The sequence below is a fragment of the Bos grunniens genome, chromosome 14, assembly GCF_055505025.1.
Source record: "Bos grunniens cultivar Pamir isolate PY7600 chromosome 14, Bosgru_T2T1.0, whole genome shotgun sequence".
Taxonomy (NCBI): domain Eukaryota; kingdom Metazoa; phylum Chordata; class Mammalia; order Artiodactyla; family Bovidae; genus Bos; species Bos grunniens.
This window is the reverse complement of record NC_141178.1, coordinates 60,052,170-60,067,411: the sequence shown is the minus strand read 5'-3', so window position 1 is coordinate 60,067,411 and position 15,242 is coordinate 60,052,170. Positions and strand designations below refer to the sequence as shown.

The 15,242-nt window shown below is 41.9% G+C and overlaps 1 protein-coding gene across 3 annotated transcripts in view; it reads left to right on the top strand.

Moving 5' to 3' along the window:
• Positions 1–15,242, top strand: part of RP1 (RP1 axonemal microtubule associated) — a 149,041-nt gene that overhangs the window by 22,402 nt on the left and 111,397 nt on the right. For all 3 annotated transcript variants that reach the window (XM_086335466.1, XM_086335465.1, XM_086335467.1), the window contains exons 2-3: positions 12,692–13,315; positions 14,552–14,723. In XM_086335466.1, the coding sequence (XP_086191592.1) occupies positions 12,704–13,315; positions 14,552–14,723 (784 nt within the window). In that variant the 5' untranslated portion in view covers positions 12,692–12,703. The remainder of the gene's footprint in view (positions 1–12,691; positions 13,316–14,551; positions 14,724–15,242) is intronic.

Below are 15,242 nucleotides of genomic sequence, written 5' to 3'. Positions count from 1 at the left end.
CCAGATAATCATGATGGTGTGATCACTGACCTACAGCCAGACATCCTGGAATGTGAAGTCAAGTGGGCCTTAGAAAGCATCACTACGAACAAAGCTAGTGGAGGTGATGGAATTCCAGTTGAGCTATTCCAAATCCTGAAAGATGATGCTGTGAAAGTGCTGCATTCAATATGCCAGCAAATTTGGAAAACTCAGCAGTGGCCCCAGGACTGGAAAAGGTCAGTTTTCATTCCAATCCCAAAGAAAGGCAGTGCCAAAGAATGTTCAAACTATCGCACAATTGCACTCATCTCACATGCTAGTAAAGTAATGCCCGTGAACTTCCAGATGTTCAAGCTGGCTTTAGAAAAGGCAGAAGAACTAGAGATCAAATTGCCAACATCCACTGGATCATCTAAAAAGCAAGAGAGTTCCAGAAAAACATCTATTTCTGCTTTATTGACTATGTCAAAGCCTTTGACTGTGTGGTTCACAATAAACTGTGGAAAATTCTTCAAGAGATGGGAATATCAGACCACCTGACCTGCCTCTTGAGAAACCTATATGCACGTCAGGAAGCAACAGTTAGAACTGGACGTGGAACAACAGACTGGTTCCAAATAGGAAAAGGAGTACATCAAGGCTGTATATTGTCACCCTGCTTATTTAACTTATATGCAGAGTACATCATGAGAAACGCTGGACTGGAAGAAGCACAAGCTGGAATCAAGATTGCTGGGAGAAATATCAGTAACCTCAGATATGCAGATGACATCCCCCTTATGGCAGAAAGTGAAGAAGAACTAAAAAGCCTCTTGATGAAAGTGAAAGAGGAGAGTGAAAAAGCTGGCTTAAAGCTCAACATTCAGAAAACGAAGATCATGGCATCTGGTCCTATCACTTCATGGGAAATAGATGGGGAAACAGTGGAAACAGTGTCAGACTTTATTTTTCTGGGCTCCAAAATCACTGCAGATGGTGACTGCAGCCATGAAATTAAAAGACGTTTACTCCTTGGAAGAAAAGTTATGACTAACCTAGATAGCATATTGAAAAGCAGACATTACTTTGCCAACAAAGGTCCGTCTAGTCAAGGCTATGGTTTTTCCAGTGGTCATGTATGGATGTGAGAGTTGGACTGTGAAGAAAGCTGAGCACCGAAAAATTGATGCTTTTGAATTGTGGTGTTGGAGGAGACTCCTGAGAGTCCCTTGGACTGCAAGGAGATCCAACCAGTCCATTCTGAAGGAGATCAGCCCTGGGGTTTCTTTGGAGGGAATGATGCTAAAGCTGAAGCTCCAGTACTTTGGCCACCTCATGTGAAGAGTTGACTCATTGGAAAAGACTCTGATGCTGGGAGGGATTGGGGGCAGGAGGAGAAGGGTATTACAGAGGATGAGATGGCTGGATGGCATCACCGATTCGATAGACGTGAGTTTGAGTGAACTCCGGGAGTTTGTGATGGACAGGGAGGCCTGGCGTGCTGCGATTCATGGGGTCGCAAAGAGTCGGACGTGACTGAGCAACTGAACTGAACTGAAGCTCAGAGGGGCAGGTCTTCTGGGCTAGGCTAGGTTGCTTCTGTGTCTTTGGTCAGGGAGGTGGCTCTGTTTCTGAGGGTCAGCTGGCTGTTGACTGCAGTGACTGGGCGCCTGGCCTAGGTTTCTCGCATCATGTGTCAGGCCAGCCTGGCTTATTCAAATGAGGTTTCATGGGAGGACTGAGTGTGCCCATTCTCTTGAGGTTCAGTTTTGGTACTGCTGTAATGTCCCGCCACTTCATTCTATCATGCAAAGCTGCTTAGATTCAAGCGGTGAAGAAACAGACACCACCTGCTTTGGTAGGTGCTACAGATGACACATTCCTTACGGAATGTGAACACAGGGAAGGAGTCAATTTACTCATTTTTGTAAACCATCTACCATAACAGTGTATATTTGCAATGTATATTTGCAGTGTATATTTGACTTTAGATTATGTGCATCTGAGAGTTCTTTTGAGTTTGGGAGATTACCCACTTTACGAATCTTTGTAGGCCAAAAACAGTATTTCTTCCTGTAGAAGTCGAACAAGCTACTTATTTTCCATTTTTATTATGTGTAATATAATACACTACAGCACCATCATTTTATTTCAGGCTGATTATTAAAGATTTGTTACCATGCTGACCTGTTTCTGTGCTATATTTCTCTTTCTGGTCTTTCCCATCCTTGTGTACATTACCTTCTGCCACTAGAATATCATCTTGAATACCGTTTTTGTCTTGTCCTTTTTCCTTCTCAAAAATCTGTATTAGTTCTGTTGTAGTAAACTCAAGCTCCCAGCCTGGGATGCAGCTCCTTGCACTAGCTGTTTGTTACCTCCCCACATCAGCACCTTAACTGGTAATCACTCCCCAATCGGCTAATCTCACGGCCACCTGGTGTCTGCGGCCATATCTGGGGTGTGCAGAGGACAGGCAGCAGGGATCCCTGGGATAAGGGCGGAAGTCTGCACTGGGAAGGGAGTAAGCCAGACCTGATTCAGGGAAGACCCCCAGCTTTAGAATTTCTATCAGGCAGGAAGTCTGGTTGGGCTGCAGAAGGCAAAGGCCATCTTAGTCCAATTAGTGGGGTCCATGGCAGTCTTTTCACCCCAGAGAAGTGGAGCATGAACCAAGGTCAAGAACTGCAGACTGAAATACAGACTGGCCCACAGGGAAGGCTGAAGTTCAGGGCCATGCAGCTGAGTAGGCACTCATCCATACTTAATCCTCTGGAAAGGATGAGGCACTGGGCGATCAGACCGGGGAGGCTGAGTCTGCACTTTGCAGACTTTGGTGGCCAGACCGTGTCAGGTCAGGTGGGGGACTGGCAGCCCCATCTGCTGGCCTTCTTCTCTCTACTTTGACGCGTGTTCCACTTTTTGCTAGAAACGTATTCTTTGCTGCTGTGTTTAGAGGGAGACTTTGAAAAGCCATGGTGGACAATTCTGATACCTCTCAATTTATTTGATGAAAAATAACTTGAACCATTTTTACAATAAAACATTACAGTTATAATATAAAATTGTCATGCTGTTTTTCAGGCAAAATTAAAATTTCAACTTCATACTGTGATTCCAGTTCCAGTCTGTGATTATATATTCATTTCCCCCTCTCCTTAGAGGTACTAGGATGAAAAGAATTCAGAAACGCAGAATTTTAAGGCAAATAAAGGGCCATTAGAGGCACTGCAATTATTGTGAAAGTTAATTAAAGACATAGGTTTTCTGCACCCCAATGTTCACTGAAGCACTGTTTACAGTAGCCTAGACATGGCAGCACTCTAAATGTCCATGGACAGAGGAATGAATGAACAGAAGATATGGTGTGTGTGTGTGTGTGTGTATATATACACACACAATGGAATATTAGCCATAAAAAAGAATGAAATAATAGCCATTTGTAGCAACATGGATGGACCCAGACATTATCATACTAAGTGAAGTAAGTCAGAGAAGGATAAATATCATATGATATCACTTATACCTGGAATCTTAAAAAAAAAGATACAAATGAACTTACTTACAAAACAGAAATAGATTCACAGACATAGAAAATAAATCTGTGGTTACCAAAAGGGGAGGGGAAAAAGGATAAGTTAGGAGTTTGAGATTCTTTACCGTCAGAGCCACCAGGGAAGCCCAATATACACACACTACTATATATAAAATACATAGCCAACGAGGACCTACTGCATAGCACAGGGGACTATATTCAATGTTTTGAAATAACCTATAAGGGAAAAGAATCTGAAAATGTATGTGTATATATATAAAACTTATTCACTTTGCTGTATGCCCGAAACTAACACAGCATTGTAAATCAATTATATTTCAATAAAAGTTTTATTCTAAATTCATAAAAATTATGTTTTCACTTATATGTGGAATTTTAAAAAAGCAAACATGAATCAACAAATATAATAAAATAAACTCACAGATACAGGGAACATTTTAGTAATTGTCAAAGGAGAGAGGGGTGGAGGGAGGGATGTAAGTGAAGGTGACAAGCTACCAGTTATAAGAGAAATAAGTCACAGGGATGGAATGTACAGAACAGAAAATGGTGGCAGTATTTTATAATAACTTTGCATGGTGTGCAATCCCTGAAATACCAAATCACTATATTGTACATCTGAAACTAGTATAAGATTGTGAGTCAACTATAGTTCAATAAAAAATACATGTGCTAACATTTTTCAGAAATTTCCATTTTTAGAATGAGTTAAAAAGACTATGTTTGTGACTTTTAAAAATATTCTTTAACAGGAAAGGAAAGCTCTTGATGACAGGATTAGTGGTAAGGATTAGAATAAAACTACTATCTGGAGAGAATATCCAAATGTCTCCTTTTTTAAGGCAAAAGTGTCATCAGTCTAAAAGAATTTCAAGGTGTTTTTCTCACTTAAAAAAAATAGCCAACATCTATCTTAAAATAAGTAAATCCTTTTGCATAGTATGATTTTATTCAAGAAAGCTTATTTCCTCTAAGCAAATAAAGATCTTCCAAACATTTTAAAATAATCTAATCACATAGATGAAATGAAATTTTCCACTGTCATCTCTTCATAGAAAGTTGGAACCTTTGAACAGCTAAATATTTCCCCATGGCAGCGTGCTAAGAACATACCATGGGAGACTTAACCCCAAATCACTTTTTAGAAACTGGCTGTTTCCAATAATTGATGTAAAATCCAAGAGCTGCTTATGAATGGAGAGAGAAAAGTATAAACTGAGAGTCTACTTTCCTGATTTTTCTAAGCAGAAATATTGTTTTATTTTGTTAAGAAGTTTAGGAATACTTTTTTTGGATTGACTTGTCTCTGACCTTAGCATGTGAAGTGAAAGTCGCTCAGTTGTGTCCGACTCTTTTCGACCCCATGGACTATACAGCCCATGGAATTCTCCCAGCCAGAATACTGGAGTGGGCAGCCTTTCCCTTCTCCAGGGGATCTTCCCAACCCAGGGGTTGAACCTAGGTCTCCCTCATTGCAGGCGAATTCTTTTCCAGCTGAGCCACAGGGAAGCCCAAGAATACTGGAGTGGGTAGCCTATCCCTTCTTCTGTGAATCTTCCCAACTCGGGAAGCAAGCCAGGGTCTTCTGCATTGCAGGCGGATTCTTTACCAGCTGAGCTACCAGGAAAGCAACCTTAGCATGATTATACATATTTTGAAGATAGCTGCATTTTCTTTGACTAATAGTGAAGTTATTTCTTTTTTTGGTAGAGTAAAACATATCTCTTTATAGTGTTTTGCACTCTTTAAGACATTATACAAAAGATGATTTATCCCTGACAGATACATTTTTTAGAGCAACTCATTTTTTTTCCAGTTTTTCATTTAGTAAATAGTATTTATCAGATTCTGACCAAGTGATTATAACTAATTTGTCCTGAATTAAAAACTATTAGTCACAGAAATGATGAATTTCATCTTGGTATAGTTTAAGAAATTCTTGGAACATATAGTCTTCTGTTTTAGTAATACTATTTCTCCATAAGGCTATAATAGACTTGAAGATATTTTAATCTGGATCATTTTGGATTTTAATTTTTGATATATCTAGGTCAGTTTCATCTGATCAGCCAATGATGGAAACATGAAATTCCATTGTGAATTTGGGGATTGTGAATTTTTGTGAATTTTTGTTATTTCACTATAATTCTGACTATCGTGTTGATTATAGAGATCTGTTCACATCACAACTGTAAATACTACATAACTTCCAGAGTCTTCCCATTTCATAATGTGAATAATAATATTCACTGCTTTCACAATTCTTTCTCTTGGTGATCTCAACACAAAAATTATAGCCCCTCCTTGAATGCCTCTAAAATCTCTCTTTTATTCTGACCTCTCTCCCAATGTTCAGTGTTATATTAATAACTGCTTTTTGCACACCCCTACCTGGATGTCCTTCTATGACCTCAAACTAAGTGTTTAAAAATGGAATGGATTAGGACAATTCCTGACTTCACAGTCTCTCCTCTTATGTAGCTTGAAAAACTCAAGTTATTCATTTAAATGAGGACACAGCAAGTATAGTTGATAAAAGCCAATTCCTGTTGTCATCTTTGTTCAGCCTGCTTCATGCAATTTTGCTGAACTATGCTCTGCACTGGCTTCTTTAGTTATAGTAGATTATTCGTTTAAAGGATTAAATACATTACCTACCTCCTTGCCTTCCACAGTCGACCTATTGTTGTGTTATTTCGGGTTTACCTCTGAAACTTTTGGAAATAATTTCCTTCCTTTCTATTTCTATTCTCATTACTCTAAGTCAGGCCCTCAGGAGCTCTTGATTTAACTATTTTTAGGGCCACCTCCCCAGTTTCTGTCACCACGGTCTCCGCCCCGCAAGTCATCTGACATACAAATTCAGTGAAAAGTTCAGTTCTGATGTCATTTCTGCTCAAAAATTTTCAGTGCATTTCCATGTTCTACAGAATAGAATCAAAACTCCCTAGCCAGGCATTTAAAAAATTCTTTTATTCAAGTATAGTTGATTTACAATGTTTGTGTTAATTTCTGTTACACAGCAAAGTAACTCAGTCATATATATATATATATATATATATATATATGACTTGTCTGTCATACTCTGAAAATATGCATTTCTTTATTGCTTCAGTTGCCATGTCTGTGTGGATGGTGATGTTATAAATGGAGGTTTATAACCATCATTTCTCATATCTACCCTCCCTCCTTTCTTTCCTCCCTCCCTTTCTTACTCCTTTTTACATTTTTAAAAATTTTAATTGGAGGATAATTACTTTACAATATTGTGTTGGTTTCTGCCATACATCAACATGAATCAGCCATAAGTATACCTAGGCCCTCTCCCTTGCACATCCCACTCCATTCCACCCCTCTAGGTGGTCACAGAGCACAGGACTGGAGTTCCCTGTGTCTTACAGCAAGTTCCCACTTGCTATCTATTTTATGTATGGTAATGTGTTTCAACGCTGCTCCCTCAATTCCTTCCACTCTCTCCTTCCCTCACTGTGTCCACACTCTGTTCTCTGTGGCTGCCTCTCCTTTGCTTCCCTTGCAGTATAGGTTCATCAGTACCGTCTTTCTAGATCTCATATATATGTATTAATACGTGATATTTGTTTTTTCCTTTTTCCTTTTTAATTGGTCACTTGTTATAAAGTCAGTATTTACTAGGCAAACTGTGCCATGTCATCACCTTGTTCCTTTAGTGATGTGTTTGGAGGCGACACTCGGGAGCACAGGTTTGAACCAGGTCCTTCTTTCCCAGAGCACCCCTCCCGTTGTTTTTGAGGTTCAAAGCTGAGGTGAGAAGCCCGGTAAATCTGATTAGGTGGGAGGCATCTTCAAATCAGATTAGACTGCAGGTGGCTGTTGGAGGCAGTATGTGTCATTTGGGGACTGCGTGTGTGACACAGTCCTGAAACACGTTCAAACCCCCGATGATTAAGCAGAGCGGTGGGAGGCAGGGTGTGTGGAGGCGCAGCACCCCTTCTGCGGGGCGCCTCTAGCACTTGTCCTATGCTGAGGAGCTGGACTGTTACACTTACAGCCCTTTTTATAGAACTACATCTATGCCACAATACTCAGGAGTGCTTGCATGAAAAACAAAGGGCTTAGGTCCTTTTCTTTTTAATGACTACCATGAGTAAATACTGGCTCAGAACTACTTATCAAAAAATGACAAAAATGTCATTTTTAGCAGCATTAACAACTTTTTCTCTTTAATACGAATAAGTGAGGACTTGAGGCTGTCTGGGAGGAAAATGCTCATGAATTGGGGAAGTACTTTTCCCTGACAATGATACTAGGGAAGCAGAAAGCAACACAAGAGACACTAATTAGGAAGACTCAGGATTCTGGAGCATGATGGGAACTGGCTTGTCTCTGGCTGTGGTTCCCTTAAGGTGCAGTCTGCCCGGTGATTAGCATTGCCTCGGATTAAATTAATTGGCTGCCCTCAATCTCTGAGCGGCCCCACTCAGAATACACCCAAGGACACTAGTTTCTTTGCACGAAATGAACAGGTTACATATCCAGTAACATTTGTGAGGATTATTGAACTTGAGCCATCTTTTTAAGGGAAGTTTCAAGTTCTGGTAAGTGCAAACCTATTTAAAAAATCTTTATTGTGAAAATAATCTATTTTAGCCAGCTGTACTTTATTTTATATCTAGACTACATATTTGTGTTCTATCTATAACCATTAGAAAAACAATAACTATTGCTAATATTATTTTTACCCAGATAAGCATGAAACCTCAATATGCTGATATTGAAGTAGGAGGGAATTTTAATATCAGGAAATCAAGAAATTCAAGTGTATTCAAATATGAGGAAAGGTTTTTTCCTGATTTAAAAGGTCTATTTACTCATTAGAGATATCTGTGCAATACATTCTCCCAGCTTCGGAAGAGCTGGGACTGCCACCGGGAGTGTGCATGTGTGCTAAGCCCTGTAGTCATGTCTGACTCTTTTCGACCCCATGGACTATAGCCCGCCAGGCTCCTCTGTCCATGGGGTTCTCCAGGCAAGAATACTGGAGTGGGTTGCCATTTCCTCCTCTGGGGATCTTCCCCACCCAGGGACTGAACCTGTGTCTCTTACACCTCCTACATTGGTAGGCAGGTTCTTTACCATTAGCGCCACCTGGGAAGCCATAAAGAATAAGTCCCATATTTCCTTTCTGAACCCCAATCCCTAGTCCCATAGAGTTATGACCTGTGGAATGAAATATTTTTTCTTGCAGCATCAGATCTCTGAATCACTACAGAACATAATGAATATACCAGCTTTATATTTTGTTTTTGACTTCATGTTTCTTTCTGAATTGCTTGCATTCTTAATATGTGCCAGAAAATTAAATTAAAATATAATTAAGAAATGACGTGCCTGCACCTTATAAACCTGTCATCTGTTGTCAAGTGAGTGCGGGAGAGAAGGAAGGTACAGCCCTCTTGGGAAAGGCAACTGTTTAGCTCTGAGCTACACACATGACTCAGACCAGTGACAGCACAGAGCAGTGTAACAATAGTCGCACCTAAGGAAACCAAGGGTGCTAAATCGAGTTAATCTTAAAAAGCTATGCAAGTATTCACAGCTTCATGGTCTGATTCAGCTATGAAGAGCATTCAAAGAAGAGGGGATGATATTGGTAGCAAGCTGTCATTAGAAGCAGATTTCAATATAATTTGGGGTTGGAGGCAAGAGATTTTGTGTACTGGATGCTTTGCTACCTCTAGGGCAGTCAGTGGTGAGGACAGTGGAGGCCCTCAAGATCCTAGCTTCCTTGCGACCCCATGGACTGTAGCTCGCCAGGCTCTTCTGTCCTTGGAGTTCTCCAGGCAAGAATTCTGGAGTGGGTAGCCATTCCCTTCTCCAGGGGATCTTCCTGACCCAGGGATTGAACCGAGGTCTTCCACATTGTTGACAGATTCTTTACTGTCTGAGCCACCAGGGAAGTCCCACTGTATGCACAGAGATCCTTTTATTCGATAATAGTGGAATCTTCATTACACTCTGCTGTGCTTGCCCACCTCACCATGGGCTCTTAAATCCCAGCCACATGTATGCAAAATATCAACACTCTCTCCAAAACTTCCTCCAGTTACTTCCAGGAGTTCTCAGAGATCCTGTAACAGCAGTGAGGACCAGAGGAACTTGTATATATATATATATTTTTTTTTTTGCCGTGGCCTCCTCTTTAAGGTGCCTGGCAACTACTCTGCTGCAGGTAATTGCTCTGCAGATGGTCCTCCTCTGCTGGGCATATGGCTTTTTCCCAGGACATGGTAACTCCAGTTTCTTCCTTCATGCATTAGATTCAAAACCAATGATCAAGACTGGGCAGCAGTCAGAGTGGGACCATGGGGGCCATGTCTTCCCTCCCATGGACCCTATTTTCCATGGTCTCCTTTCTGATCCCAGCACAAAATCTTCTTTCTCTTTTTTCAGCATAAAAACGGAGACACCTCCCCCCATCCCCCACCACCAAACAAAACCCAAAGTGTATCAGCTCACATAACTGTGTTCCCAACATGACCAGCAGGTGAGTGGCTCTCCAAATAGTGAGATCCAGGCAGGGTGCTACTGGAATTAAAAGCCTCACCAGGAACTTGGTGGCTTAAGTGGTAAAGAATCTGTGTGCAAATGCAAGAGCCCCATGTTCGATCCCTGGGTCAAGAAGATCCCTTGGAGAAGGGAGTGGCAATCCCCTCCAGTATTCTTGCCTGGGAAATCCCACGGACAGAGGAGCCTGGCAGGCTACAGTCCATGGGGTCTCAAAGAGTCGGAAATGACTGAGCACACACACATGAACTTACGTATAGATGAATAAGCTATTCAAATTTAGGTGAAAAATGTGTCTTAAACACTATTCATGTAAAATAACTTCAAATAAATATTAAGTGCTACTGCTAAGTCACTTCAGTCGTGTCCGACTCTGTGCGACCCCATAGACGGCAGCCCACCAGGCTCCCCCGTCCCTGGGATTCTCCAGGCAAGAACACTGGAGTGGGTTGCCATTGCCTTCTCCAGTGCACGAAAGCAAAAAGTCAAAGTGAAGTCGCTCAGTGGAGCCCTACCAGGCTCCTCCGTCCATGGGATTTTCCAGGCAAGAGTACTAAACAAGCCTAAAAAGTGGTTGGAGGCAAAGACTTCTGAAGTCTTTTGTTCAGATAATGAAGGAATTCATCCTCCATCACAGCACAGTTTGTCAGGTCAGACCAGAGTTTATCAGCCGAGGATGAGCAGAGATTGAGGTTTTGCTGACACCGCAAAGCTGGATTCCCCAGCTCCTGCTACACTGCCTTTCGTGTCTTAAGTATTATAATTACTGTAAACTGCTTGAGAAGAGAGAAGGGGAGACACATCTCATTTCTCAGTTGATCTTTGAACGCATTAAATTACGTTACATATAAATAATATTGACAAGCCATATTGGAGATAAATGAAGAGTCTTAGATAACAGCTTGCAAACATTTAAGTGATTTGGCCCAGATTTATAACTGATTTACAGTGCTGGACATGCTTTATTCATCTGTATGATACTGATCATATTTATTTAGTTTGTTCAATTTGTCTTCAAGGCTGCAGGGCATTCTTACTCTGTCAAAAGACACTAATAATCACATTGATTTAGAACAACAGAAAGTAGCCGCAGTGTGCTACCAATGAAAAACAAGCCAAGCCTCAGATAAACCCTCCCACAAGCTGCTCACTTGTCAGTCAGACTCTTGGAATGTGGACTAGGAAAACCTCAGTGATTGGCTGAAACGGCTCTTAAATTACGACCAAAAATTTCACTTTCCAGGTTCTACTGGGACCAGTAACCAGACTGCATCATTTGTAGCAGCCCATAGTAATGCCATCATTCATTCTAAAAATATTTGTTTAGTGCAGCATTTTCCAACGTACAATTAGTTGTGTGTAATTTAACTGCATTTTCTACAGTCTGTAATGAAAACATCTTAGACTACCTTAATATGGCCCTTTTTTTAAGGGTCTTCCAGAATTTAATGTCAGGAAACAACTTCCTCCAAATGAGTTCATTTGATTCCATCTAACAGACAATTTGAACTTTATAAACTTTTCCTGTGTTCTCCCTTTTCCTTGACTGCCGGGACATGAAGAACTAAACTGATCAGTTGCAAAGCTCTTCTCATTGGATGGTTTCTGATTTATGTTTCTTTTATTTTTAAAATTGTTCAATAATACTTGCTAATTTTAAAGAGTCACAAAATTTGGCAATGTATAAAAAACACAAATATTATCCACAGCTCTGCCATCAGAGATAACCACCATCAGCACTAGGCTGTATATACATTTTCGTCTTCTAGTATAATAAATGTTATACACATTGGCAATGGCCTAGCGTGTGTATTCTACAAGCTGCTTTTTCACTTAGTAATAAATGTCATGATCATTTCTCTGTGCCAATAAATACAGGCCAATAAAGCCCTCTTTAATGATTGTGCAGTTTTCCATGGATGTATACCCATGATTTATCTGCTGCTGCTAAGTCACTTCAGTCGTGTCCGATTCTGTGCGACCCCATAGATGGCAGCCCACCAGGCTCCCCCATCCCTGGGATTCTCCAGACAAGAACACTGGAGTGGGTTGCCATTTCCTTCTCCAATGCATGAAAGTGAAAAGTGAAAGTGAAGTCGATTAGTCGTGTCCGACCCTCATTGACCCCACGGACTGCAGCCTTCCAGGCTCCTCGGTCCATGGGATTTTCCAGGCAAGAGTACTGGAGTGGGGTGCCATTGCCTTCTCCACCTGTGCCCAATTCATTGGTGTCTTTAGGTTGTTTTTACTTTTTATTTATTTAGCTATGCCAGGTCTCAGTTGCAGCATGTCGGATTTCTAATTGTGGCATGTGGGATCTAGTTCCCCCAAGAGGGATGGAACCCAGGCTCCCTGCATGGGGAGAGCAGAGTCTTAAGTCACTAGAGGACCATAGATGTTCCTTTAGGCTGCTTTTAATCTTTCAATTATAAACACCCTTACTTAACTGCTGCTTTTATATCTTCTTATTTTAAGCCCTGAAAGTTATCTTTCAAAACAGGAAGGTATAACGAATGAATAAGTGAATGAATGAAATCCTAGGAACAGCTATCAGTAACTGTGTTAGCATCAGCATGTATTCCTCTTGGTGCTGTTACCATGAGATGAATAATTTCCTTCCCTCCCCAGGTCTCAACCAAAATGAGCGAAACTCCTTCCACCAGTTTCTCCATGGTTCGCCGGATCTCCTCTGAAGGTCAGCTTCCTTCTCCTCGCCAGTTGGGCATCACCCAGCCTGTCGTGGCCAAAAGGATCAGTTTCTACAAGAGCGGAGACCCTCAGTTCGGCGGGGTCCGGGTGGTGCTGAACCCTCGTTCCTTCAAAACATTCGATGCTCTGCTGGACAACCTGTCGGGCAAGGTCCCCCTGCCCTTTGGGGTGCGGAACATCAGCACCCCCCGGGGGAGGCACAGCATCACGCGCCTGGAGGAGCTGGAGGACGGTCAGTCGTACCTGTGCTCCCACGGCAGGAAGGTGCAGCCAGTGGATCTGGACAAGGCCCGGCGTCGCCCGCGGCCCTGGCTCAGCAGCCGAGCTCTCAGCACCCATGTGCAGCGAGGCCCCGCCCCTGCTGCTCCTGGCATGCTGCGCGCGCCGCGACGGCTCGTGGTCTTCAGGAATGGCGACCCCAAAACGAGGCGTGCAATCGTGCTCAACAGGAGGGTCACGCAGAGCTTTGAGGTCTTCCTGCAGTACCTGACACAGGTCATGCAGCGCCCGGTAACCAAGCTGTATGCCACAGACGGAAGGAAGGTGAGCGTTTGAGGGGACGGGGGCTCTTCACATCTGAGCTCGAGTAGTGAGTGATGTGATGGTGTTCCCCTCCCGCAAGAAGGTTTTTCCCACGTGCGCGCATGCATGTGTGAAAGCATGCGTGCAGGCTCACAGTTGCATGCTAACATGCTTCAGTGTGCATGGGAGGGCACTGGCTCACCTGGGTGGATGTTCTTCCTTTTGAGGTCAGATTCGGATAAGGCATGGTCCAGGAGGACCTCTTTTATCTCCTCCACTCTTTCCCCTGAGCCTTGACTTATAGAAGGTGTTGGCACATAATCTGTTACTGTAGGATAGGCCAATAAATTGTGAGATGAGGTGTTGAGGCAAGGAATAGGACTTGATTCAAAAGCTAGCAGACTGAGAGGATGGAAGACTAGTGTCCCCCTAAACCATCTTTTTGGAATCTGTATGCCAGTTTTTTTTAATAGAACAGAGAAGGGGAGGAGGTGAGGAAATAAAATAAAATAGCCATTATTTTTGCAAAATATTTCCAGCCTGGGCCAGCCTGGGGTGGGGATGTGTTAATTTCTTCTTTTTTGCAGCCATCCACAGGTGGGCAAGGTCAGATTGTCTCCCCATGAGCTGAACAAAGGCACTTTAGGTGAGCATTCAGGCAGACCAGCTGGGTTCCCTGAGGCCAACCATTATGTAATAATGGCTGATAATGTGATGATAATAACAAAAGCAACTGGAAAGCAAAGGTTAAAATCAAGGAAACGGATCCAACACAGAGTCAGATTTTCTGTTCCCTGTTACATAATCTCAATGATATTTCTTAAAAAAGAGTGGCCTAGAGTGCTATTCTGTTGGGGACAGAAAGCATTTTTCTGGGACCTGCGTATCCACAATCACTCAATGTCGTGGTCCTGGAGTGACTGTCAGGCTGTTTCCCAGGTGGGTGCTTGGGTGGGTAGGACAGGGGCGGTACTGCATACCTTTTGAAGATTTGTTTAGTTATGAGGGCAGAACATTGATCTGTTCCAGGCAGCTGTGGGCTGAATAAGGATTCTAACACCCCCTTCTCCCCCCATCCCCGTTTGGTACTCCATTAGTTTGTATACATCATTGGTGCCCAACAGATGGTTGGTGAGTATCTCTTTCAAACCGTGGAGGTTGTTAAATTAATTCAATCTGTCATAAACTCAGTGTATGGAAAGAACAGAACTTCATGTTGCTCATGTCAGGACCACAACTCTTTGATTTTTTCCCTAGGTTCCCAGTCTGCAGGCTGTGATCCTGAGCTCTGGAGCTGTGGTGGCAGCAGGAAGGGAACCGTTTAAACCAGGAAATTATGACATCCAAAAGTACTTGCTTCCTGCTAGATTACCAGGCATCTCTCGTCGTGTGTACCCCAAGGGAAATGCTAGGTCAGAAAGCAGAAAAAGTAAGTCACTTAAATATATAGCCCTTATTTTTAGCCCTAAGTTTTTTTTTTTTTTAACCTCAAAAACAACAACAACAGCAATTCATCTTAAATGACCAATTTCCTTCATCACAGAAAAAGAGAGGATCAAAACGTTTTAAACTGAAATTGGTTCTAGTTATAGCTGCAAAGAGTCAGAGAGATTAATAATTTTAAAAAGATTGTTTTTCAGATCAATCAACGATATATCTATTTAAATTGATGAGTTTCTTTTTCTTTCTTTGTTTTGCACCTAATACCTAGATAAAAGATCAAAATGCCATCATTTCTTGATTTAGAGAGGAATTCTAAATTCTATGGGATATGAGTAAGTGACGCACCAGTAGTTTTGGAGTTTTCTATAGATAATAAATACCATGTAGCACAGCTGAGCTCAGATTAATTGATTGACTTTAAAAAATTCTCTTAACTACATATATGCTCCACTTTCTGAAGTTATTCCAGTAAAAGCCATAGGCCCTTAGATTCACTTTTTATTAT